Here is a 25,141-nt window from a genome sequence, read left to right as displayed (position 1 = left end):
TTTCATAAATGGCTTCATCACTCTGTCTCCTCTCCACCAATCAGCTGGTGTGTGGTGTGCAGTCTGGCACAGTATGGCGATTGGAGATGGAAATTCCCCCCCAAAAAAGTGCTTCGAGTGTCCAGAAAGAGCTATATAAATGTAAGGAATTAATATTATTTTAAAAATGATGCATTGGATTTTAAGGTAAGTAGTTGCAAACAATTTACAGCGGGGAAAATAAGTATTAAGCACATGTTTTTTTCCTGGGAATAATATTTCTAAAGGAGCTGTTGACATGGAATTGAAGCAGATTTTGGTAAAAAAAAAAAAAGTAAAAAAAAAAAAACAATACAAACATGCAAATAAAACAAAACAAAAAAATTCTGGAAAATGAGTTGTGTGTAATAACAATAAAATGACACAAGCTTCGCACTCTGTTTGCACGCATCTGTTTGTATCATGTGACATGATACAGGTTAATCTCCACTGCTGTATGGATTTCTCTTATATTAATGTACAAAATAAACCTGATTTAACATCCACAAACCGCGATTGAAGCGTCTTTTATAATTGTTCTGACACGCCGCTGTGCTGATGAAGTAAAGCTAAGCTAAATCGCTGTAATTCATTACACACATGCTCTGTTTTAAAACATTTTAAACTTGTGAAACTCACTCTTGATCACATTTGATGATGATTGATGATCCTAGCACACTGAACAGACCTTTTATTCCCGGTTGCTTTGCGCACATCTGGTCTTGCTGATATGATTATACACGTGACTACCGGGACATGTTAATACGCGCAGCTGTCAATCAATATTGGTGGGCGGGGGGACCGCTCTCCTACGTAAAGTTGTGGTCGATCTGAAAACCGCTCCAATTGGTTTACCATTTTATGTTGCTAAATTGAAAAAAAAGGACTGGCTGTGTTTATATTAGCCCAATATGACGGTCTATACATCATACATGCACATATGTCTGTCCAAACAGCTTGAAAAGTAGATTTTTCACCATAGGTGCCCTTTAAGGGCAGAGGATTGCTAAATAACTACTGAGAGATCACTTTCTTCTTGTGTTCAATGCCGTTTCCCTGCGTCATTTCATTTTATTACTCATAACTTCATCTGTAAACTAATTAGATTTGTTTTCTTAGCATTTACGGATGTCTTTGGTTGTTACCAACATCCAGGGAAAATTTCAAGTCATTGGCACCTTTAGAAATATGTTTTCTGAGAAAAACTGTGATTTGTTCAGTAAGTATTTTCCCCACTGTATATGAGCTGAATTTACACAAATAAAATAAACTGAGTAATGTTCAACTTAAACTGTTTGTTTAAATTCAGCATATAAAAATACAAAATATAAAATAGTATAAAAATATAAAAATTATAAAAATAGTTTACAACCACTTAAAAAACTGTAAATCCAATGCCTCATTTTTTCCAGTGTTGTAGTAAATGCCCAATCTGTGCAGACACTCATTATTACAGCTTTGTTGATGATGTTTTCTTCCCTTCGTCTTCAAAACGTTTTGTCTTGTGCATGAAGCAGTCAGAAAGGAGCCAGTCTGCTGTTCTGCTCAACATCACATGTGAGTTTTATCAGTCTGCTGAGCTGCTGTGATTTGTAGCTGGTATCTGCTTGGCTTTGATCTTTCACTCGTGTACCATCCATTTCTGACGCTGCACTTTTGTGATTCACAACATTAGAAGCTCCCTTGTAAAAAAAAAAAGTAACAGGAACCATTTGAAAGGCGACGCCCACATCAATTTATGAGCTGATGAGGTGAAATGTCAAGTAATTCCCACCATCCTACATCTGATAAAGCCATTAGTGGAGACATCTTTTCAAATCAATTCACATAAACGCATAACAGACTCTGTTGTTATTATTATTATTATTATTATTTATTCATTCATTTTCTTTTCGGCTTAGTCCCTTTATTAATCAGGGGTCACCACAGCGGAATGAACCACCAACTTATCCAGCATATGTTTTACACAGTGGATGCCCTTTCAGCTGCAACCCAGTACAGGGAAATATTATTATTATTATTATTATTATTCATTCATTTTCTTTTTGGCTTAATTTCTTTATTAATCAGGGGCCGCCACAGTGGAATGAACCGCCAACCTATCCAGCATATGTTTTACGCAGCAGATACCCTTCCAGTTGCAACCCAGTACTGAAAAATATTTATTATTATTATTATTATTATTATTATTATTATTATTATTATTATTATTATTATTATTATTATTATTCATTAATTCATTCATTTTCTTTTCGGCTTAATTACTTTATTAATCAGGGGTCGCCACAGTGGAATGAACCACCAACCTATCCAGCATATGTTTTACGCAGCAGATGCCCTTCCAGCTGCAACCCAGTACTGGGAAATATTATTATTATTATTATTTATTTATTCATTCATTTTCTTTTTGGCTTAAGTCCTTTATTAATCAGGGGTCACCACAGCGGAATGAACCGCCAACCTATTCAGCATATGTTTTACGCAGCAGATACCCTTCCAGTTGCAACCCAGTACTGGAAAATATTTATTATTATTATTATTATTATTATTATTATTATTATTCATTCATTCATTCATTTTCTTTTCGGCTTAATTCCTTTATTAATCAGAGGTCGCCACAGCGGAATGAACCACCAACCTATCCAGCATATGTTTTACGCAGCGGATGCATTATTATTATTATTATATTACCTTTCATGTAGTGTGTAGTGTTGCTCTTTGGGAATGTAAAAGTTTAAAAAAATATAAGTTTAAAAAGTACTCAACAACTGAAGTTAATTCCAGTCTTAAAGCAATAGTTAAAATAAGTTCTCCTTTTTTTAACGCAGTTAGCCATAAACTTTCAAAGTATATGTTTTCCCCACGATGGAGGTCAATAGTTACAGGTATTTTCTTTTGTGTTCAACAAAAAATAAAGACATTCATATACATTTTAACCACTCAAAAGGGAGTAAATTCTGAGAAAATCTGTCAACTATCAACTTTAATTCCTTCAGAAACCTATGTAGCTGTAAAAATAAGTCCTATAATGCCACTCTATGGTCTTTACTGGCTATCTGTAAATAAAAAGGCTGATTTGAGCATCCAACATTGTAGTTTTATCTGGAAGAGTTTAGTTTACGTTATCAAAACAAAGACATTGTTTTTTATGCTACTAAAGCAAATATGCTTTTATGAGTATGATGACTTGGGTTTAAACAGACATGGTAAAGCTAACATTACTGTTCGTATCAATGTATTTACAAGCTGAAAATCAGATATAAATAGGAATACTTCCAACCCTACAAGAACATGAGGACAACAAAGACTTAATACTTATTTGTACATGCATTACTATTACATGTCATTTAAATTTTGTTTTTGAAGGACTGTACTGTTAAACTGAAGGTAAAATACATTTATATACTGAATGAGTGTGAGTTTGAGCTATTTCTGCAATAGCTAAACTGGTAACAAAAACTCGACACAGTGAACCATAAAAACTCCACTATATACAGTACTAACACACTGTAGTTTTAACGCTCACAACAGCGTCAGCTAAATGCAAGGTCTTTACTGAAGGGTGCATCAATCACTCCGCAAACAAGTTTGAATCAGGATTACAGTAAATGTATGCATAAATATTTACCTTTCAGCATCTTGACAGCCACAGTCACAGCCTCTTTCGGTTTGTCCTTGTCGATGCCAAGAGCTTCAGCCATCACAACCTGACCAAAGCAGCCCTCGCCGAGAGGTTTACCCAGAGTTAACCTGCACAGAAACACCCACAACCATTAGACAAACTCATTAGAATTAGCCTTTCAACCCATCCAGATGTGCTACACTGTAAAAATGTCTAGAAATTAACAGTTTTCTCACGATTCATGATTCATGTTCAGTTTTTTCTTCATTTATTTATGCTTTTGAGTTGCATTTTGGAACTGTGATCATTCCACCAACAAAATTTGATGATGAAAAGTTTGACAAAATTATTTTATTGACATTTTTAACAGGTTGAAGTGATACACTGTCTGGATTACAGTACTAAAAACTGGTAATAAACTCACAAATACTTCATGAACTTAATCCTCTATATAATATTTCTTATACAACATAAACACACTCTTTTAAAAACACACTCTTTCATCTCTCTGACACTTTAACCGACACTTGCAGCAGTTTTGCACCTGAAACTTTCTTACAATCACTACATATCTCTTACAAAACTGTGCCTTTATGAAGTGAGGTTCACACAGGTAAGTGTGCTTAACAAACCACTTGTAGAAACACTTTTCTCTTCATAAAAAAACAAACACTTTGAGCACTTTGAACAGTTGCTTTGTTTATTAAGCACTTGTTGTGCGTATTGCCTCTTTTTGTTGAATCGCCGAATGCCTCCACAACTGTAAGTCACTTAAAAAAAGACTAGACTGACACAGTTTCAATTTCAATTTAGTAGAACTTCTATGTTAAGCTGCTTAGACGCAATCTACATAGTAAAAACGCTATAGAAAGGAAGATGAATTGAAATGAACTTATACAAAAAATTACAAACATGTAAATGTAACATATCGATTCTAATAAAACTACTAAACATTCAATAAAAGGCTGAGTTTTTCAACATCAAAAGTGAACCTAGCAAAGATCAAATACAGTGGGGGAATTAAGTACTGAACATGCCACCATTTTTCTCAGTAAAACATATTTCTAAAGGTGCTGTTGACTTGAAATTTTCACCAGATGTTGGTAACAACCAAAGAAATCCATATATGCAGAGAAAGCAAACTAATTAGTTTACAAATCAAGTTATGCAAAATAAAATGAAATGACGCAGAGAAAAAGTATTGAACACATGAAGAAAGGGAGGAGTGGAAAAGCAGTGAAAGCCCAGAGAGCAGCTGAAATCTCTCAGTAGTTCTTCAGCAATCCTCTGCCCTTCCTCAGTGTACATGAATATTAGCTGCTTCAGTCCAACATCTACATTAGCAGGAGGATGAAGATGAAACCAGGGTGGACATTTCAGCAAGACAATGATCCAAGACACAGCCAAGGAAACTCTCAAATGCTTTCAGAGAAAGAAAATCAAGCTGTAGAATGGCCAAGCCAATCACCTGACTTAAATCCAATAGAGAATACAAATGAAATATTAGATTTGATAGACGAGACCCACAGAACCATCAAGATTCTTACACACTGTTGACATCTGTAAAGAAAACTCACACCTGAGCAATGCATGTGTCTTCATTCTCCATATGAGAGGCATCTTTAGGCTGCAGTCACCAAAAAGCGTTTATATAAAGTATTAAATTCCATGTCAACAGCTCCTTCAGAAAATTATTTCCCAAGAAAAAACATGACATGTTTAATACTTATTTTTCCTGCTGCAAATGTAAATAAATAGAAAAAAAAGACTTTTTTTATGTTAATTAACGTATATTAATAACCACGTATGTTTGTATATTGGTTTACATCAAATGTAAGCATTAGCATCATCTCAGCATCTCTATCTGAGATGTGTGTGCATGTGTTGTGTAGTGTTTACTTTACTCGTAGGTGTTAAGTGGATGCCCTTTGGCTTCCTCTGCAAAGCTTACATTAGACATTAGCGAGTGGGACAGATGAATGTCTGGCGGGGAGATCTAGAGTTACACTCCTCTGGGGTGACCAACAATATGCCTTCAGGGATTTGAAGACTTTCTCTGAGTGTGTGTGTGTGAGAGAGAGAGGGATGGATAGCAGGGTTAATGCTTGACTAGTGTGCTCTGGTCAAGTGCGGAGGAGATTAGAGCATGTATACACAGAGGCTTGTAAGTTATTCAGCAGTCATGAGACTCCCACCTTTTTAAAGCAAAAAAGTGTGTTTTATTTTCTGTGCACAGTCAACTAAACGTAGTCCGAAACTAACTAGTTTTGTGCAACCAGTGGAATGAAAATCTGCTTAAAAAATGCAAAAATCTAACATTTGTGCACATTAGTCACCCAAATGGTCAGTAAACCAGTTGCTTTTAAAGCGAATAGTTGACTTTACTTTAAAAGTGAGTAAAACTGTTGTTTATAAAGCGATTAGTCGACTTTAATTTTAAAAAAGTGAGTAAACAAGTGGATTTTTAAAGCGGTTAGTTGACTACTCAAAAAAACTTGTAAACTAGTTGTTTTTAAAGCAATTAGTTGACTGTACTCAAAAAAATGAGTAAACCAGTTGCTTTTAAAGTGATTAATGGACTTTACTTTAAAAAACGTTATTAAACCTGTTGTTTTAAAAGCAATTAGTCAACTGTACTTAATAGAAAGTACTTAATAGAAAGTAATAGAAAGTAAGTAAACCAGTTACTTTTAAAGCAATTAGTTGACTTTACTTAATAGAAAGTAAGTAAACCAGTTACTTTTAAAGCGATTAGTTGACCTTACACAAAAAAGTGAGTAAACCTTTTGGTTTTAAAGCAATTAGTTCCCTTTACTCAAAAAAGCGAGTAAACCTGATGGTTTTAAATTGATTAGTTGACTTTACATTAAAAAGTGAGCAAACCACTTGCTTTTAATGCGATTAGTCAACTTTATTTAATTGAAAGTCATTAAATCAGTTGCTTTTAAAGCGTTTAGTCGACTTTACTTAATTAAAAGTCATGAAATCAGTTGCTTTTAAAGCGATTAGTCGACTTTACTTAATAAAAGTGATTAAATCAGTTGCTTTTAAAGCGATTAGTCGACTTTACTTAATTAAAAGTGATTAAATCAGTTGCCTTTGAAACAATTAGTCGACTTTACTTAATTGAAAGTGATTAAATCAGTTGCCTTTGAAACAATTAGTCGACTTTACTTAATTGAAAGTCATTAAATCAGTTGTTTTTAAAGCGATTAGTCGACTTTACTTAATTAAAAGTGATTAAATCAGTTGCCTTTGAAACAATTAGTCGACTTTACTTAATTGAAAGTCATGAAATCAGTTGCTTTTAAAGCGATTAGTCGAATTTACTTAATTAAAAGTGATTAAATCAGTTGCTTTTAAAGCAATTAGTCAACTTTACTTAATTAAAAGTGATTAAATCAGTTGCTTTTAAAGCAATTAGTCAACTTTACTTAATTAAAAGTGATTAAATCAGTTGCTTTTAAAGTGAATAGTCGACTTTACCTAATAGAAAGTGAGTAAACCTGTTGCTTTTAAAAGCGATTAGTCGACTTTACTCAAAAAAGTGAGTAAACCTGTTGCCTTAAAACTAGTAAGTAAATGAACTGTGCATAATTATAGAAATTGAGTTCAGTTAACTGAACTGTTTCAAGTTGCAACAGCTTTACTCACTTTAAGTAAAGTCAATTAATCGCTTTAAAAGCAATGGGTTTACTCATGTTTGTAAGTAACTTATTCTTTTTACTGTGCAGAAAGAAATGTATAAATTATAAGTTCAATAAAATATAGATTAAATTATTTTATTATAAACTGCATTGAATATTACATATAATGTAAAATTAAATAGATAGATATAAAATTGATATTAAAAAATTGTTTGTAAATAACTGCATTTATCCAACATTAACAGACATACTGTATTTAGTTAATTTGTCTGTTAATTAGCTCTAGACCAACCCCCACCATACACCCCCCACCCCCCTCCACACACACACGCGCTCGCGCGCACACTCAGTGACTGCGGTGTTGGCCCTTTGGCCCTGCAGTGGCCCTCAGTCAGCCTGTGATTGGCAGTTGTGTCTCAGTCTCGGCCCCATCCAGCATTGGGCTATATAAACACTGACACCCGCACCGGGGCCCGGGGCTGATCTGTGGCTGTGAAAACACAATCCCCCTCTGTGCAGGACGCTCAATGACGGCCTCTGTCTGCTCAGCCCACCACAGCTAATCAATGTTATGTTTATACTCCACACAGACGCTAACGCTAACATTCCTCAGACTTCTGATGACATAAGCCCTGAGGCACATCATCCCGAGATAAAGACAGCAAGCGTGCACACACAAATAAACAGTTTGACTAATACCAACAGCAGTCATAGACTGATTTATGAAAATTAGATTGATGTTTTATATAGATATTTCATATGTTAATTTATTTATATTTACACACATACATACATAAACACACAAAAATATATAAATATTGATTAGAAAAATTCTACTAATCAGCTTTCATCATAAAACTGATTGAAATCGTTGGGAATTTGAGTTGGAAAAACATTATTTATATATATATAAAATCATAATAATTAAAACTCAGCTTTTTAAAGGGGTAAAGTGTATTTTTGTTATTGGCAATTACAACAAAATAAAAACAAAAATCTATGGTTTCCAACAGATCTTTTCATAGATTCTACTATACATGCCTTAGCTTGTCTGCCCAAAAGCAATAATTCCTTTAATGGGTGGAAACTTCCATCCCTTCAACTCTACAACAACCTGGGGTGCATTTCCGAAAAACCATTGTTAGCAAACTAAGGTCGAAGTTCCGTCGTTACAAACATGGTTCATTGAATTGGAATTTCCCAAATTCATTGTTACAACGAACATTCGCAATCTGCATCGCAAACTTGTACATTTGCAACTACACCTCTAGAGCTGCAGTTAGAAGCATAGTTCCTGGCTGTGTTCTTAGTTCCCAGTTATCCACCCTAAATCCTATTCATTTATAACGTTCCAACATTTAAACTCAGGATCATAAAAAAAAACATTAAAGTCATCTCTCTTACATATGCTTTCAACATATTTTTTTCAGTTCAGTTTGAGCATTCATATTGACAATTGCACTTCCTTTATAGTGCACTTTGAAATCATTTATGACATTTTGAACACAGCCGTGACTCATGATGAAAGCTATAGGTGGCCTATGGAAATCGGAATTAATGTTACATCACCAAAGCTTGTGAAAACAAAAATATTTAGGTTACGTTAATGGTTTTAATTTATAGTAGCCTAGGCTATTTATTAAGAAATGTATATGTACTGTATTGAGCCTATACGCTAGAACGTTTCTGCAGTAGTTTGAAGTGTCAAAGTTGGAAAAGTTGACATAAAACAAAACAAAAAAAATAGACTACTTAAACTTTTTGTAACGAATAAGGCAGAGTAACATTCATCCCACCACAAGAGGGAGCTCTCTTCAGTATATTGACTGCGCTTCCTCGGTGGTACTACTATGTTTGCCTTGTTGTTATGATCATTTGCCTGCCTTTGACCACTGCTTCTTTGGATTTTGGACTCTTAGTTTGCCTGTTTTGGATTGCCTTATCGTTTGTGCTAACGTTTGCCTGTTTTAGACTAAGACTCTGCTTGTAAATTAATGTTCGTTTATTAAACCTCCAGCATTTCGATTCACACTGTTTCCATGTCGTCACCTACGGCTCCCTCACAATTATATATATATATATATATATATATATATATATATGTATGTATGTATGTATGTATGTATGTATGTATGTATGTATGTATGTATGTATGTATGTATGTATGTATATATATATATATGTTTTTTTATACATATATATATATATATATATATATATATATATATATATATATATATATATATATGTATATATATATATATATATATATATGTATATATATATATATATATATATATATATATATATATATATATATATATATATATATATATATATATATATATATGTATATATATATATATATATATATATATGTATATATATATATATATGTATATATATATATATATATATATATATATATATATATATATATATATATATATATATATATATACATACATACATACATATATACATATATATATATATATATATATATATATATATATATATATATATATATATATATATATATATATATATATATATACATACATACACATATATGTTTATTTATACATATATATATATATATATATATATATATATATATATATATATATATATATATATATATATATATATATATATATATATATATATATACCCCGTTTAGAGCATCATTGTGGACGTTTTACATTATAACTGATGCGGTTCACATGATGAATCAGCGACAAAGCAACTACGGTTTTATTAAACACTCATCACTACATGGTTCTTTTCCCAAACAATGTATCATACCATGATAGCTCAGTCACGAGTTATGTCGTTGTTTGTGAAACGCACCCCTAATCATTAGTTCTGTATATAAGTGCTATAATCCACAGTATGATTAACAACTTCCAGTAATTCTGAAAATAATGAGGGATTCCAATGTTACAACATTAATTTAATAAATGAAGCCCTGGTTATTTATTGGAGCTGAATAATAGAATGTAAAACTGTGTACCAAACATTCTTGAGTTAATCAAAATGCAAACACACTCCTGTTTAACCAGCATAGCCGTGACTGATTACTTAAACAGCTTCATTAATTAGAAATCTATAAGGATTTGGCAACCCGTGACAATTGATCCACAGCAAATGATACCGGAAACTTAATACAAATATTAAGCACGACAATTAAACAATAATCTTTGTATGGTCCTGCAGTGAATTTGTGCTATCGAGGATAACAAGATGTTAACATTCGCTCTGAAAGCTTCCAGAAAATGAGAAAAATGTGTGCTCGATTTGGGCAAGAATAATAGTCTAATAATGTAATAAAGGTAACAGGCGGAGGTCTGTGCTGTGTTATGAATGATTGATTGTACGCTGCGCCTGCATAAGTCACAGGTTAATAATCAGACATAATGGGACTGTAAGCATACTTTCAAGATTAGTTTCACATCACGATGATTTACAAGTAGAAAGCATGCAGGGTTATGCTTCGGGTTGAAAACAGGACTGCTGTTAAACACAATTTTAAAAAGGAAGATAGTCATTTATGAACCTGAAGATTTTGAAGATAAGCAAAGAAATACAATGAACTGAAATCAGTTTTCATATATTATATTTATAGTTAAAGTCTAAATTATTTGCCCTCCTGTGATTTTTTTTTTCTGCTTTCCTTCAATATTTTCCAAATGATGTTTAACAGAGCAAGTTAACTATGAGGTAAAACACAAGGATGCTCACTTGTCTCTAGAAAACTCCCAGCGCGGGTCCTCGGGGAGGTCGTATTCGGGAATGGGGTCATCGTGGGCGGAGCTCCGGCGAGTGGTGATTCTGACCAGTGGCGTGCTAGAGCTCATAGAGGAGCTGGAGTCTGATGACACCTGTAGGGTGAAATATGATTGGCTGATCACCTGAGTCTTGGAGACAGCAGCATGCTCTATTAACTGCTATGTGTTTGTAGGTATTGTCAAATATTTATTATTGTAAGATGTGATCTACATTGCAATTTATTCTTGTGTAAGGTATGTTTAGCTAATAATCATGCAGTTGTATTGCTGGGTTTCTTAATGTGGGATAAATATGTGAAAGCATGTTAGAACTTACCACCATACTGAATACCTTCGACTTCTCAACAAAAGAACTTGATGTTATTCAACAAATTACAATGTCATGAATATATATATATATATATACTGAGCACTCAAAAGATGTTTTTTTGCTGCTTGTTCAAGCTACTCAATTAAAATGAGTTGAAACAACACAATTCTTAAGTTTATTGGGGGACAACTTAATTGTTTTATGTTCAATCCACTTAAATTTGTAAAAACTAATAAGTGAACTTAATAGATTTGTGTTGGCATAACATGATGGAATTGTGTGGCATTTTTTACAATGTATTTTTAAATTTGTCTTAACATTTTATACAAATAATTGTAATCATGTTTTCTTTACATATTAAATGAACACATTATAATTTACACATTATATAATATATAATATTAGACATTACTCATAGAATATGTACAATAAAATAATAAAAATAGAAACATAAAAATAAATTATTTCTCTGGATTTATGGTATATTTGTTTAAATAAAGTATAATTTTAGTTTTATTCTTTGAACAACAGATCTTCCAAGTTTAAAATAAAAATGTTCTCAAAATCACAAAAAAGATGTCATTTTTATATTCATTTGAAATTAAAAATATTTATAATAATAAATGCTGTGCCAATGTTTTAAATTCACAAGAAATACATATTTGGTTGAATAACTCTGATTTTCAATCATGACAAATAAAAACATTTGTGATTTTGACTAATAGTAATTATCTGTAAAACAAATAATAATAATTAAATAAAAATAATAATTATAATTTAAAATGATCAAAGAAATTGCATTTACAGCCAGACCTTTATAGAAACAAATACACTGAAAAAAATATTAATTGAATTTACTATTTATTTTAAGGTAACTGGCTGCAAATAATTTATATGAGCTGAATTTAAACAAAGAAATAAATTTGAACATTGAAAGTTGAACATTACTGAATTAATTTCTTTGTTTAAATTCAGCTAGTATAAATTATTTGCAGCCACTTACCTTACAAAATATATACATTTTATTTAAAAAAAAAATTATTCAGTGTACCTAATAAATCCATTAAACACAGATAAATGGCGATATATATATTATAATATATATAAAATTAATAAATAAATAAAATAAAGTTCATACCAAAATGCACTACTTTAAAATAAGAGGTCATTTCAAATCACTAACAATAAACCAGCTCCTTAAACTCACTAAGCACTAAATTCACGTTTCCAATTCAAACGTTTCCTGCTATTGTTTCCAAATGTTTTTAACTAGCTTTGGTCTTTGACTTACTCTTGTTGTTTGTGGTTTTTAGTTATTGTGAAGCACATTGGTCAACTTGGGTTGATTTTAATTGTGCTAAATAAATAAACAGTCATTGACTACATTTACATGGACATCAGTAATCAAATTATTTGCCTTAATCTGAGACAATAATATGATTAAGGTGTTTACATGAGTTGCTTTCTGAATGTTCCTTTCATGATCCTGTTTACATGTTATAGTGTACATAGATCGATTGATGTCATTGCGTCGTCATGCTATCCACATTTCCTCCAGAGTTTCATGTAAGTTCGGGTGTTTCATTTTTTATTTGTCGACTTTAACTGGCGTTTGGCACTTTCACTTTCATTCAGGAACATTTCATTCATGCCCCCGTGATAATATTGGATGCGAGTATGAAGTAAGGACTGGTGAAAGAGTGTTGTTTTAATGGAATATGATACCACACGCCAAATGGAAGGGAAAAAAGTCTCTGTCATCCTTTACTGATTCAGTAGGTGCAGAGAATAGTGTCAAACAGCCCTGTGTATTTGGAATATCCTGTTGCAAAATGCGGCAAAAATCCTACACGATGGTAGTAGTTTGATTGCTGTGTTACATGTCTGTACTGCACTTCAATAATGCGACAAAACTAGGAATACACCACGTGTCTTAACTCCACTTCTGTTTAGTGGATTAAGGTAATCAAAAAAATTGCTGTTTATATGGTAGACTCTTGATCAGAGTATTGTCTTAATCGTATTAAAATCGGAGTATTGTTGTCCATGTAAACGTACTTGTTGTCATTATTAGTGTGAATGTAAGTGTGTATAAGGTTTCTGGAACTCTTTATCTACTTTCTGTTACCTGGCGGCGCAGGGGAATCTGTTTGGTGAGCTTGTGCACTGCTGGCTGACTGCTGAAATCAGGCTTCTTAGCCGACGTCCTCATCCGGCAAACCACCACGATCACCACCATACAGGCGATCAGAAACACACCTATACAGTAGATGGCGATCTCCACGTAATCTGGAGGATAATCCGTCTCGATGGCGTTCGTCTCCGCTGTAGAGCAATATTGAGAGTATTTGGAGAGAGTTGAGAAAAATAGTGAGAAAATAAGGGTAACACTTTAGTTTAAGTGACAATTCACACCATTTACTGCTGGCTATTATTAAGATACTAACTGTTTATTCGCACATCAAGTATTTGACTGCGCTAAAGTTAATGGTTCATTAATAGTGTGAATTGTACATTCAAATAAAGTGTGACCAATCAAAAGTTGTGATACAGATGAGGAGTACAGAACCAGAAACCTTAATGTTGGTAAAGCATATTATAAGATGCTTATGAAGTACATTAAGGTTTCTGAGTAGGATATTGGGTCAGTAATAAAAAAATGGGAAGAAATGAATGAGGAAAATTAAGAGACACACACACATCACACACTGACTACTTTTCATAGCCACTAATCAATCTAAATTTGTACTAATAACTTTCTTTTTTAAATATTATATCAATAAATAACTAATAAAGACACTCCGACTGTATATATTATATATATATATATTACTGATTTTTATGATTATAGTATAATTTAATTACCATTAAATATTTTTTATTATATTATAATTTTAATTTGTTTTTATTTTTCTGTTTTAATTTAAATGTTTAAGTGTTTGTCAAAAATTTCAAATAAATTATAAAAAATATAATAATAATAATAATAATAATAATAATAATAATAATAACAACATTAATAACAACAGCATTTTTTCACATTATTTATTAAATATGTCTATTTTTTTATTTTATTTCATTTATTTATAGTTTATATATATATATATATATATATATATATATATATATATATATATATATATATATATATATATATATATATATATATATATATATATATATATATATATATTTTCTTGATGATTTGTTGGAACAAAGCTATAAATAGTTTTTTTAATTATAGTTCTAATTTGTTTTTAGTTTTCTCTTTTAATTTAAATGTTCGCAGTGGATATTGTTGTCGCCTCACAGCAAGAAGGTCACTGGTTCGAGTCCCAGCTGGGTCAGTTGACATTTCTGTGTGGAGTTTGCATGTTCTCCCCGTGTTCACATTGGTTTCCTACTGGTGCTTCGGTTTCTCCCACAAGTCAGAAGACATGCTGTATGGGGGAAGTGGGTGAGCTAAATTGTCCGTAGTTGTATGAGTGTGAATGAGAGTGTATGGGTGTTTCCCAGTGATGGGCTGCAGCTGGAAGGGCATCGGCTGTGTAAATCATATGCTGGATAACTTGGCGGTTCATTCCACTGTGGTGACTTCTTATTAACAAAGGGACTAAGCTAAAAAGAAAATAATTGAATGATGAATAATAATATAATAATAGCAGAATTAATTAATTAATTTATTTATTTTATGAAATATGTCTATATTTTATTTATTTTATGTCTATATTTTATTTGTTTTTAAATATATTTTCTTGTTTTGTTGGAAAAAAAACTATAAATAGTTTTTAATTATAGTTTTAACTTGGTTTTGTTTTTCTCTTATAATTTAAATGTTCAAGTGTTTGTCAAAAAATAAAATAAATCATAAAATAAAATAATAATAATAACAGCATTTGTTTATTTATTATATGTGTCTATAATTTTTATTTTATTTTATTTATTTATAGTTTTTTATATATATTCTTGATGATTTGTTAGAATAAAACTATTAAAATATTTTTTTAATTGTACTTTTAATTTGTATTTATTTTTCTCCTATAATTTAAATGTTCAAGTCTTTGTCAATTTTTTTTATAAATATTAAAATAAACTAAAATAAAATAAATAATAATAACATATATTTATTTTCATTATTTATTAAACAGGTCTACATTTTTTATTTATTTTTTATTTAATACCTTTAATTTGTTTGTATTTTTCTCTTTGAATTTAAATGTTCAAGTGTTTGTTGAAAAAATACAATAAAATAAAGTAAAATAAATAAAAATAATACCATTTATTTATTTGTATTATTTATTAAATATGTCTATATTTTTACTTAAATTCTTTAAATATATTTTCTTGATGATTTGTTGGAATAAAACTATAACATGGCTTCATATGAACTCATGCTAAACTAACGTTATTGAAAGTCCACAAAGTAAACTAAAAGTAAAACCATCTTGTAAGTATTTTATTTATATATAATGTGGCATATTATGGTGGAACATCAAGTTAAGTTAAATGAAACTGTGAAATAATTTACAGCTGAAATAAAATGTCTAATTTAATATAAATACCCTTACACACACATCTTTATATAAATTTCCACCCACTTTCCTTTGGCTTATTCCCTTTATTCATCAGAGGTTGCCTCAGCGGAAAGAACCACCAACTATTCCAGCATATGTTTTATACAGCGGATGCCCTTCCAGCTGCAGCCCAGTACTGGGAAACAGCCATACACTCTCACATTCACACACACACCCATTCACTACGGCCAATTTAGTTTATTCAATTCACCAACAGCGCATGTGTTTAGACTGTGAGGAAAACCGGAGCACCCGGAAGAAACCCACGCCAGCACGGGGAGAATATGCAAACTCCCCACAGAAATGCCAACTGACCCAGCTGAGGCTCAAACCAGCAACCTTCTTGCTGTGAGGCGATTGTGCTACCCACTGCGCCACCGTGACGCCCCAGCTTTATTTCAATAACCACTTAATAACATCAAATAACAAAAAAGCTTTTGGTTTTTGTAAACTTTAATAACCCGAGTTCAACCTGAGTTCATACCAAGACACATGTCTTAAACCTAGGCCTCGATCTGATCTTCCTTCAATAACTGCGATATTAAAAAACAGCTCTTTGGTGATCAGAGCATATTTCCTGACTCTCAATGGGCCCTGCGAACATACACACGCTAACAAAATGCTTTACATATGACCAAAGTACTCAAGTACTTCCTGACACTTGAGGTCCTTCAGAAACACACACACACACACACACACACACACACATCTGTCTGACCGCAGACCAGTAAGTGCTGCCATTTGCGGACAAAGATTTCGCCTGTTTCCGTGTCAGGAAATGGACTCTTATTAAAATGCAGTGAGGTGAGCGCTGTTGCATTATGCATGTTAGCGTGAACACAGAATACTGAAATACTACACATAAAACTATGGAACAAGTCAGATTCTTTAGTATAATCTGGCTAAAATGTGTAGACATGCAACAAAAGATCTACTGTAAATCTAGTCCTTCACATTAAGATAAACACTCACTCACACACACACACTCTGATGTGCTGAAGTGACTCTAATAACTAGGAAAGTCTTGGTAAGAAAATCTTGAGACTTTCTTCAGAGAATAAAGAAGTTATTACAGCTTATCTTATAGGAATAGTTCTTCTAATAATATCTGTATTCATCATTAACATTCTGTAAGTTTTAAACGTATTATATGGCTCGTGAGAAATATTCTAAGTTATTTGATTTTTTTGTAATGAACTGGCAACACAAAACTGTTTCTCACTTCATATTTCTCATTCCCAATCGCACAAAGCCTTTAGATGAACTGCTAAAGACAAGTAAACAAGTAAAATGTTAGTGTGGAGGAGTAAAATAACAGGGATTTTGAGGCACTTGGGTACAGTTTTGTAGATTTAGAATTTAAATGATTATTTAATCTCTTTTAGTTTATATACTTTTTTCAAATCATTGTATCATTTCTGGGGAAATGACAGGCTTTTTGTTGTTAACTAAAACTAAAACCAGAGAAAAACATTCCCAGTACAAATAAAATAAAATAAAATAAAATAAAATAAAATAAAATAAAATAAAATAAAATAAAATAAAATAAAATAAAATAAAATAAAATAAAATAAAATAAAATAAAATAAAATAAAATAAAATAAAACCATAGAAAAATACAACCATAGCAAATACTATAAATACACAGTACTTAAATAAATAAATAAATAAATAAATAAATAAATAAATACTGAAATAAAATAAAAGTTAACTACAAATAAAATCTGAGTAAAACATTACCAGTACTTAAAAATAAAACGAAATAAAATAAAATAAAATAAAATAGTTATTTAAAACTAAAACTAGAGAAAAACATTACCATTAATTAAAAAATTAAAAAGTTATTTTAAAAAATGTAACAAAATTAAAATGGTTAACTAAAAATAAAAGCAGAGAATAACATTCCTCGTAAAAAAAATTTAATTAAATTTATTTAAATTGAATTTAATATAATAAAATCAAATCAAATGTATTAAAATAAAATAAATAAAAAAAATATTACCAGTAATTGAACATTAAAATAAAACAAAACAAAACAAAATTATTAACTAAAAATAAACTAAAAATAAAATTTGAGAAAAAATATTACCAGTACAGTAAAATAAATTAAAATGTAATAAAATAAAATAAAATATTATCTAAATAAAACCAGATATATACCAGATAATTAATTAATTAATTAATTAATTAATTAAAATGTAAAAATAAAAATCAGAGAAAAAACATTACAAGTACTTATAAATAAAATGCAAAAAATAAATAAATAAATAAAATAAATTAATTAACTAAAATAAACCAGAGAAAAACATTACCAGTACTTAATAAATAAATAAATAAGTAAATAAATAAATAAATAACAATAATAAATAAATAAATAACAATAATAAATAAATAAATAAATAAATAACAATAATAAATAAATAAGTAAATAAATAAATAACCATAATAAATAAATAAATAACAATAATAAATAAATAAATAAATAACAATAATAAATAAATAAATAAGTAAAAAATAAATAAATAACAATAAATAAATAACAATAAATAAATAAATAAATAAATAAATAAATAAATAAATAAATAAATAAATAAATAAATAAATAAATAAATAAATAAATAAATAAAATTGTTAACTAAAAATAAAACCAGAGAAAAACATTACCAGTACACAATAAAATAAAATCAAATAGATTATCTGTTAAGGCATTTCTTGTTTTGATTTAGTTTAAGTTGAAAAAATAAAACAGCACCATCAGAAAAGCACCATCCCTAGAGCCTCATTTTCCCTTTCAAAGAAAGTTGGCGTGAATTCAACCAACGTGCCTTTCGACAAACAGAGAAACAAGAGGTACAGAAGCAGTGGAACGTGAGTTTATACCTGGATGCACCGTCAACCAAGCAGTGTGATAGGAGATCCCAATAGAGTTACCCGCCAAACACGTATACTCGCCCGCATCCTCGAAAGTTACATTAGGCAGGTAAAGCACCTCGATCTCTTTATCCGTAGTGTTCACACCTGCCGTCTGAGAGAAACAGAGGAGGAAACATAGAAGAAGAGGAAGGTGGAGGTGAAGGAAGGAACAAATCAGACCCAAAATACCAAGAAGAGGTGTTATATTCCCATCTACGCATTGCAGAAATGGTAGATGTTCCAGTTTTGGTGGAGTAGATCATCAAAAAGGAAGTAAACGCAGATCTAAATGGCAGTGGTGGACAGTAACTAAGTATTGTTTTACTTTACTACTGTAGTTAGGTACTTATTTTAAGTGTCTGTACTTTATTGAAGTATATTTGTTTTAGGAAACTTATTTTTCCTTCAACACATTTAGGAAAACTACTATTGTGAGATTCACTGATTCAAATTATCTATTCAGAGTGAGTGTCCAGTCAATGATTCTCTAATTCAAATGATCAGTTTAGAGTGAGTCTCCAGTCAATGATTCTCTAATTCAAATGATCATTTTAGAGTGAGTCTCCAGTCAATGATTCTTTGATTCAAATGATCCGTTTAGAGTGAGTCTCCAATAAATGATTCACTGATTCAAATGATCCATTTAGAGTGAGTCTCTAGTCAATGATTCTTTAATTCAAATTATCCATTTAGAGTAAGTCTCCAGTCAATGATTCACTGATTCAAATTATTTATTCAGAGAGAGTCTCCAGTAAATGATTCACTAATTCAAATGATCCGTTTAGAGTGAGTCTCCAGTTAATGATTCTCTAATTCAAATGATCCATTTAGAGTGAGTCTCCAGTAAATGATTCACTAATTTAAATGATCCATTTAGAGTGAGTGTCCAGTCAATAATTCATTGATTCAAATTATTTATTCAGAGTAAGTCTCTAGTAAACAGTTCACAGATTTACATGATCTGTTCAGAGTGAGTCTTCAATAAATGATTCACTGATTCAAATGATCTGTTCAGAGTGAGTCACCTGTGAATGATTTACTAATTCAAATGATCCGTTTAGAGTGAGGTTGTAGTAAATGATTCACTGATTTAAATGATCTGTTTAAAGTGAGTCTTCAGTCAATGATTCACTGATTCAAATGATCTATTTAAAGTGAGTCTACGGTTAATGATTCACTATTTTCAAATAATCTGTTCAGAGTGAATCTTTAGTCAATGATTCACTGATTAAATGATCTGTTTAAAATTTAGTCTACAGTTAATGACTCACTGATTCAAACAATCTGTTCAGAGTGAGTCTTCAGTCAATGATTCACTGATTAAAACGATCTGTTTAAAGTGAGTCTACAGTTAATGACTCACTGATTCAAACAATCTGTTCAGAGTGAGTCTTCTTCAGTTAATGATTCACTGATTAAATTGATCTGCTTTAAGTGAGTCTACAGTTAATGACTCACTGATTCAAAACGATCTGTTCAGAGTAAGTCTTCAGTCAATGATTCACTGATTAAAATGATCCGTTTAAAGTGAGTCTACAGTTAATGACTCACTGATTTAAACAATCTGGTCAGAGTGAGTCTTCAGTAAACACTTCACTAATTCAAATGATGTGCTTAAAGTGAGTTGTCAGTAAATGATTCCCTGATTCAAATGATCTGTTCAGAGTAAATCTCCAGTAAATAATTCCCTGATTCAAACGATTTGTTCAGAGTGAATGTTCAGTAAATAACTCACTGATTCAAATGATCTGTTCAGAGTGAATGTTCAGTAAATGATTCCCTGATTCAAATGATCTGTTCAGAGTGAATCTCCAGTAAATAATTCCCAGATTCAAACGATCTGTTCAGAGTGAATTTTCAGTAAATAATTCACTGATTCAAATGATCTGTTCAAAGTGAGTCTCCACTAAAAGATTCACAGATTTTACGAACTGGTCTGAATGTGGTTTCAAATGTTTTCCATTGAATCATCAGTGTGGTTATAAGAGTATAACACATTTGTTAATTCAACGTTCTAGAAAAAGATAAACATTCATTGGTAAGCACTTTGATTACTTAACTAATGAATAAATTATGCTTTTAAATAATATTAAAAATGAAGACTTTACACTTCTACAGGAGTAATACTTTATTAGGGTATCTACACTTTCACACAAGTACCTATTGTGTGTACTTCGTCCACCACTGCTCAACGGAGGTTGAAACCTTTGTACCCAACACAGGTGAACCCAGCAGGGTCTATGCAAACACGAGTGAGGAAACATGGAAAACAAGCCGCTGCCTTTTAGCCAAAAAAAGTTATAAAGGGAAGGGGTGGAAAGTGGAATAAGACAAAGAAACTTGACACAAGACAGGAAGTCAGAGGCGAGGACAGACCAAAGGCTTGTTTCCATGGCTGATTGGCTGGATTACAGGGTCACCAGGAAAGATCCACCAAAAAAACAAAAAATAATGAGGGAAATAAAACACCAGACCACACCACAACGGCTCAGCAAAAATCCCACGATCACCACGACGACAAAAAAATAACCCAACACACCAGCAGAGGGGGAAAGGGGCGCCTCGCTCCTGCTTTTTTACCTGGTATGACAATGAGCCAACAGGAATTGTTGGCCTCACCAATATAATTGGACACTTTGCACGTAATTTCACCAGCGTCCTCTTCCGTGACATTGGTGAGCATGAGGACTTCCACGTCCGAGCTGTTTATGCCCGAGCTCTAGGGGGCGCCGCAATGAGGGACAAAAACACACATATGGGAACCTGTTACAATATTCTCACCGGGCGGAACAGAAGAGACCACCACCCTCTAATAATAGTTCTCCTGCAAGGCTTTTGGCTTTGCAAGATCTAAAAGAAATCAGAAGCATAAAAACATTTGAGATTAAAGGTGCGGTATGTTCTTGACTCTTCTAAAGCTTAAAAACATAGCTATTTAAATGCCCCAGTATTCTTCAAACAAAGCTCTTTTTCGTTCTTCGTTTGAGGGCAAAGAGAAGGTTGAAAAGGCTGAGTGAATGTTTACTGTTTTTGATTATTGAAATAACACACCAACTGATTGCGTAATCGCAGTGGTGTAAAGTAACAAATTACAAACACTCAAATGACTGTAATTGAGTCGTTTTTTCTCAGAAATTGTAATTTACTAAGTAGTTTTAAGAATGTGTACTTTTACTTTCCCTTGAGTACATTTTTAATGCAGTATCAGTACTTTTACTCCACTACTTTCCTTCAAACTGCAGTCACTACTTTATTTTTTCTTGACTATGGGGATTGGCTGAGTAGCCCTGTGATTCCTGTCCAATCAAATCACACATAGAAGGTAAATCACATCATACTGAACAACCTCAATCCAACATACTACACCTTTAAATGAAATGACATTCCTTTAAGAAATATGGATTTTCTACCTTCAATACGCGGACATAAGGAAGTCCGTCAGGACCGTAGCGGCTGCCGTTCTTTGAATAATGCTGCAACCATTGGATATGAGGCTGAGCGTCACTGTAAACTTTACAGACAAACTTCGCATCTTGTCCGACTTGCACGGTGACATTTGCTGGCAGGCCTGCCTGGAGAATGGGCCGGTGAGGAGAGCGTTCTGAAAAATAAAGAAAAGATGTGTTACTATATTGAAATTCACAGTGTATATGCTTAATACATTTCCTTTGGGTTGATATTTGAGCATGAAACATAGCACAATTAGTCATAAAGCACCGTTTCTGATTAGGCCTCGATTGCAATCCTTAGCTTTTTTACTTTTTATGATATCCTGAATTGAAATCATTTTAGTTGAGTTGTGTTAGTAATGTGTGGTCTTCACATTTATAAATGTTCTTTCACAGATCTAATATACTGATCCACTCGCATTTTTTCCTTCACCTGTTTACATTCACAGACACAACTATCATTATGTAAACGAACGTGTTTTTGTTTGCTTTTAACAGAAATCCTGCTTAAAGAGCCCCTATTATGGGTCTTTGAAAATGAGCTTCCATGCAGTGTGTAACACGGCTCTAAGTGAATGAACACATCCAGCTGAGGTTTAAATCTGAAAGTGCAGCATGTTTAAAACTATTGATTCTTTAGCTAAATAGTTGACTCAGAGTTGAATAAATGAATCGAGTTGGGTTCGGATCTTTTGATTGATCGAATCGACTTCGAAACTAGTAGAGGCGCAGGGGATCACGGGACTGATCATGACGCGAAGATGACGATCACTGACAGATGGAGATTAGGCTGAGGGGAATAAAGGGTTAAAGTTCATTTTCACAACAACACCACAGTATAGCCAACCTAGTGTTGTGTTTGTTCCTGTCATTTACAGATTTTTGATACAATAACCTATGCTGCAACGTGGGATTCGCCGGCCGTTTGCTATTGAATGAGCAGCAGAGACTATGGGACTTTGTCAGACTTTGACAGGGACTTTATCAGTAACTTTTACAGTTCATATGGACCAGTTTCTTCTTCCTCCGGATCATAACATGCAAGTGTCATTAAAATTGTTACCTCATTTTGTGTAGTTTGTAAAATATGTGTTTAATTGTGTGTTATAAGTTGTAATCACCCTGCGCGGCTTGTAATCACGAATCTATTTTAGATCAGTGCTTGTACTGTATCTCTCAGATTAAATCTGTATGGGGCTGTTCACATATTGCGTCCAAAACTACATTAAAAACATGACGCGTGCTTCTTCCTTTACCGATTTTAAGTGTGTTTCTGAACTGGCGATCCTCTGCTGTTTGCCTTTGCTATGGCCACCATCAGCCAATCCTACACACACGCGGTCAATTTTCAAAATAGTTCAACTTTTGCCATGTGTGGATTAATACTGAATGTGTGTCGATGTTATTACTTGGGGTTAGGGTTAAGAGTAGAACAATATTCTGGTCTTTAACTGCATTGATTTATTGCGTTCCTGCATTGTGCTCTCACATACTCTCTGGCAGCTATTTCATAGCCGTGGTGGGCTTTTCTCTCTGTCTAGTGCTTAACGCAATCGACCAAAACGCAACAGACTGGGTCATCGAACCAATCACTGATTATTCAGTGTTTGATTAATATTGATTAATATATCATTAGCTTCGCGCTAAGGAGGGGTTTGGGAATAAACGAATCACTGAACGAATCATTTGGGAGTCACTGGGATAATTAGGTAAAAATAAAAGCATGTTATAAGACAATGAAAGTGTTTTTGACCCTTCACGCATATCAGCATGTTGTTGGAGACCCCTAAAACCAAAATATGACCTTTTTTTAATGCAAAATAGGGGCTCTTTAAATACTACCTGGCCATAAGGAGTTTACACTGGCTGAGTCTTAAAATGCATTGAAATATTTAAGTTGGCACAAGCTATAAAGGCTCCGCCCTCGTCAAGAAAGGAGGCGGGAGCAGCAGCTCATTTGCATTTAAAGAATGATTAATGAAAACAACAAATAACCTGAAGTTTTCATCACAGATTTTTCAGGACACACAAAACTTATTATATGTAAATTACTACAACTTGTAAAGCATAATATGTGATGCTTAAATAATAAAGGGTGCATTACACATATGGAATACTGTAATTTATATGTTTTCTATTTGAGATTGTTTTCTCCATTCTTCAGTAACACACAATTCAATTCAAGTCACACAATTAAAGTCCTGATTTGCTGCTCAATAAATGTTTTGTCTTATTCTCTGTTATGAAGCAAGCCCACTCTGTGTGAAGGTATACGTGAATGTTGGGTGTTCAGATCACCACACCTAAAGTCCTATCAGGCTGCTGTTAAGACTTCACAAAACAGAGGCTTTTGCCTTATCTCTGCGATAAGAACTGAACAAACACAGATGAAGAAAGGCAAAGAGGGGGGGAAATAAGACAGATGTTCAGTGTCCACCATATATCAGCAGTTCCTGCAGCGTTGGTGTATCAGGAGCCATTGTTTCATTTCCCTTTTTTTCTCTAAGAAATGATCAGATAAAATAAAAATGCTGTGACTCTTGGTTTCCAAAAGCCAAATGATGAGTGAACATGAGTCGCTACTTGGTATACTTAAGATAAAGGTATTTTTCTACTACTAGTATTAATGAACTGCCATTATAAATTATATATATATATTTTTAATAATATATATATATATATATATATATATATATATATATATATATATATATATATATATATATATATATATATATATATATATATATATATATATATATATATATATATATATATACTTGACAAAAGTCGCAAAGGCCTCTAGATTACGCTTAT

At 32.1% G+C, this 25,141-nt stretch overlaps 1 protein-coding gene across 5 annotated transcripts in view; it reads right to left on the bottom strand.

The window, feature by feature from the left end:
- Positions 1–25,141, bottom strand: part of fgfr2 (fibroblast growth factor receptor 2) — a 156,691-nt gene that overhangs the window by 51,831 nt on the left and 79,719 nt on the right. For 2 of the 5 annotated variants that reach the window (XM_056470769.1, XM_056470773.1), the window contains 5 exons: positions 22,286–22,476; positions 18,843–18,987; positions 13,511–13,713; positions 11,032–11,171; positions 3,647–3,768 (listed from right to left, as the gene is read on the bottom strand). In XM_056470769.1, coding sequence (XP_056326744.1) covers positions 3,647–3,768; positions 11,032–11,171; positions 13,511–13,713; positions 18,843–18,987; positions 22,286–22,476 — 801 coding nt within the window. Of the gene's footprint in view, positions 1–3,646; positions 3,769–11,031; positions 11,172–13,510; positions 13,714–18,842; positions 18,988–21,455; positions 21,595–22,285; positions 22,477–25,141 lie in introns of all 5 variants that reach the window. The other 3 variants (XM_056470771.1, XM_056470770.1, XM_056470772.1) reach the window with 3 other exon arrangements.

This window comes from Danio aesculapii, chromosome 13 (assembly GCF_903798145.1).
Source record: "Danio aesculapii chromosome 13, fDanAes4.1, whole genome shotgun sequence".
In the NCBI taxonomy this organism is placed as follows: domain Eukaryota; kingdom Metazoa; phylum Chordata; class Actinopteri; order Cypriniformes; family Danionidae; genus Danio; species Danio aesculapii.
This window is presented reverse-complemented; position numbering and strand designations above follow the sequence as displayed.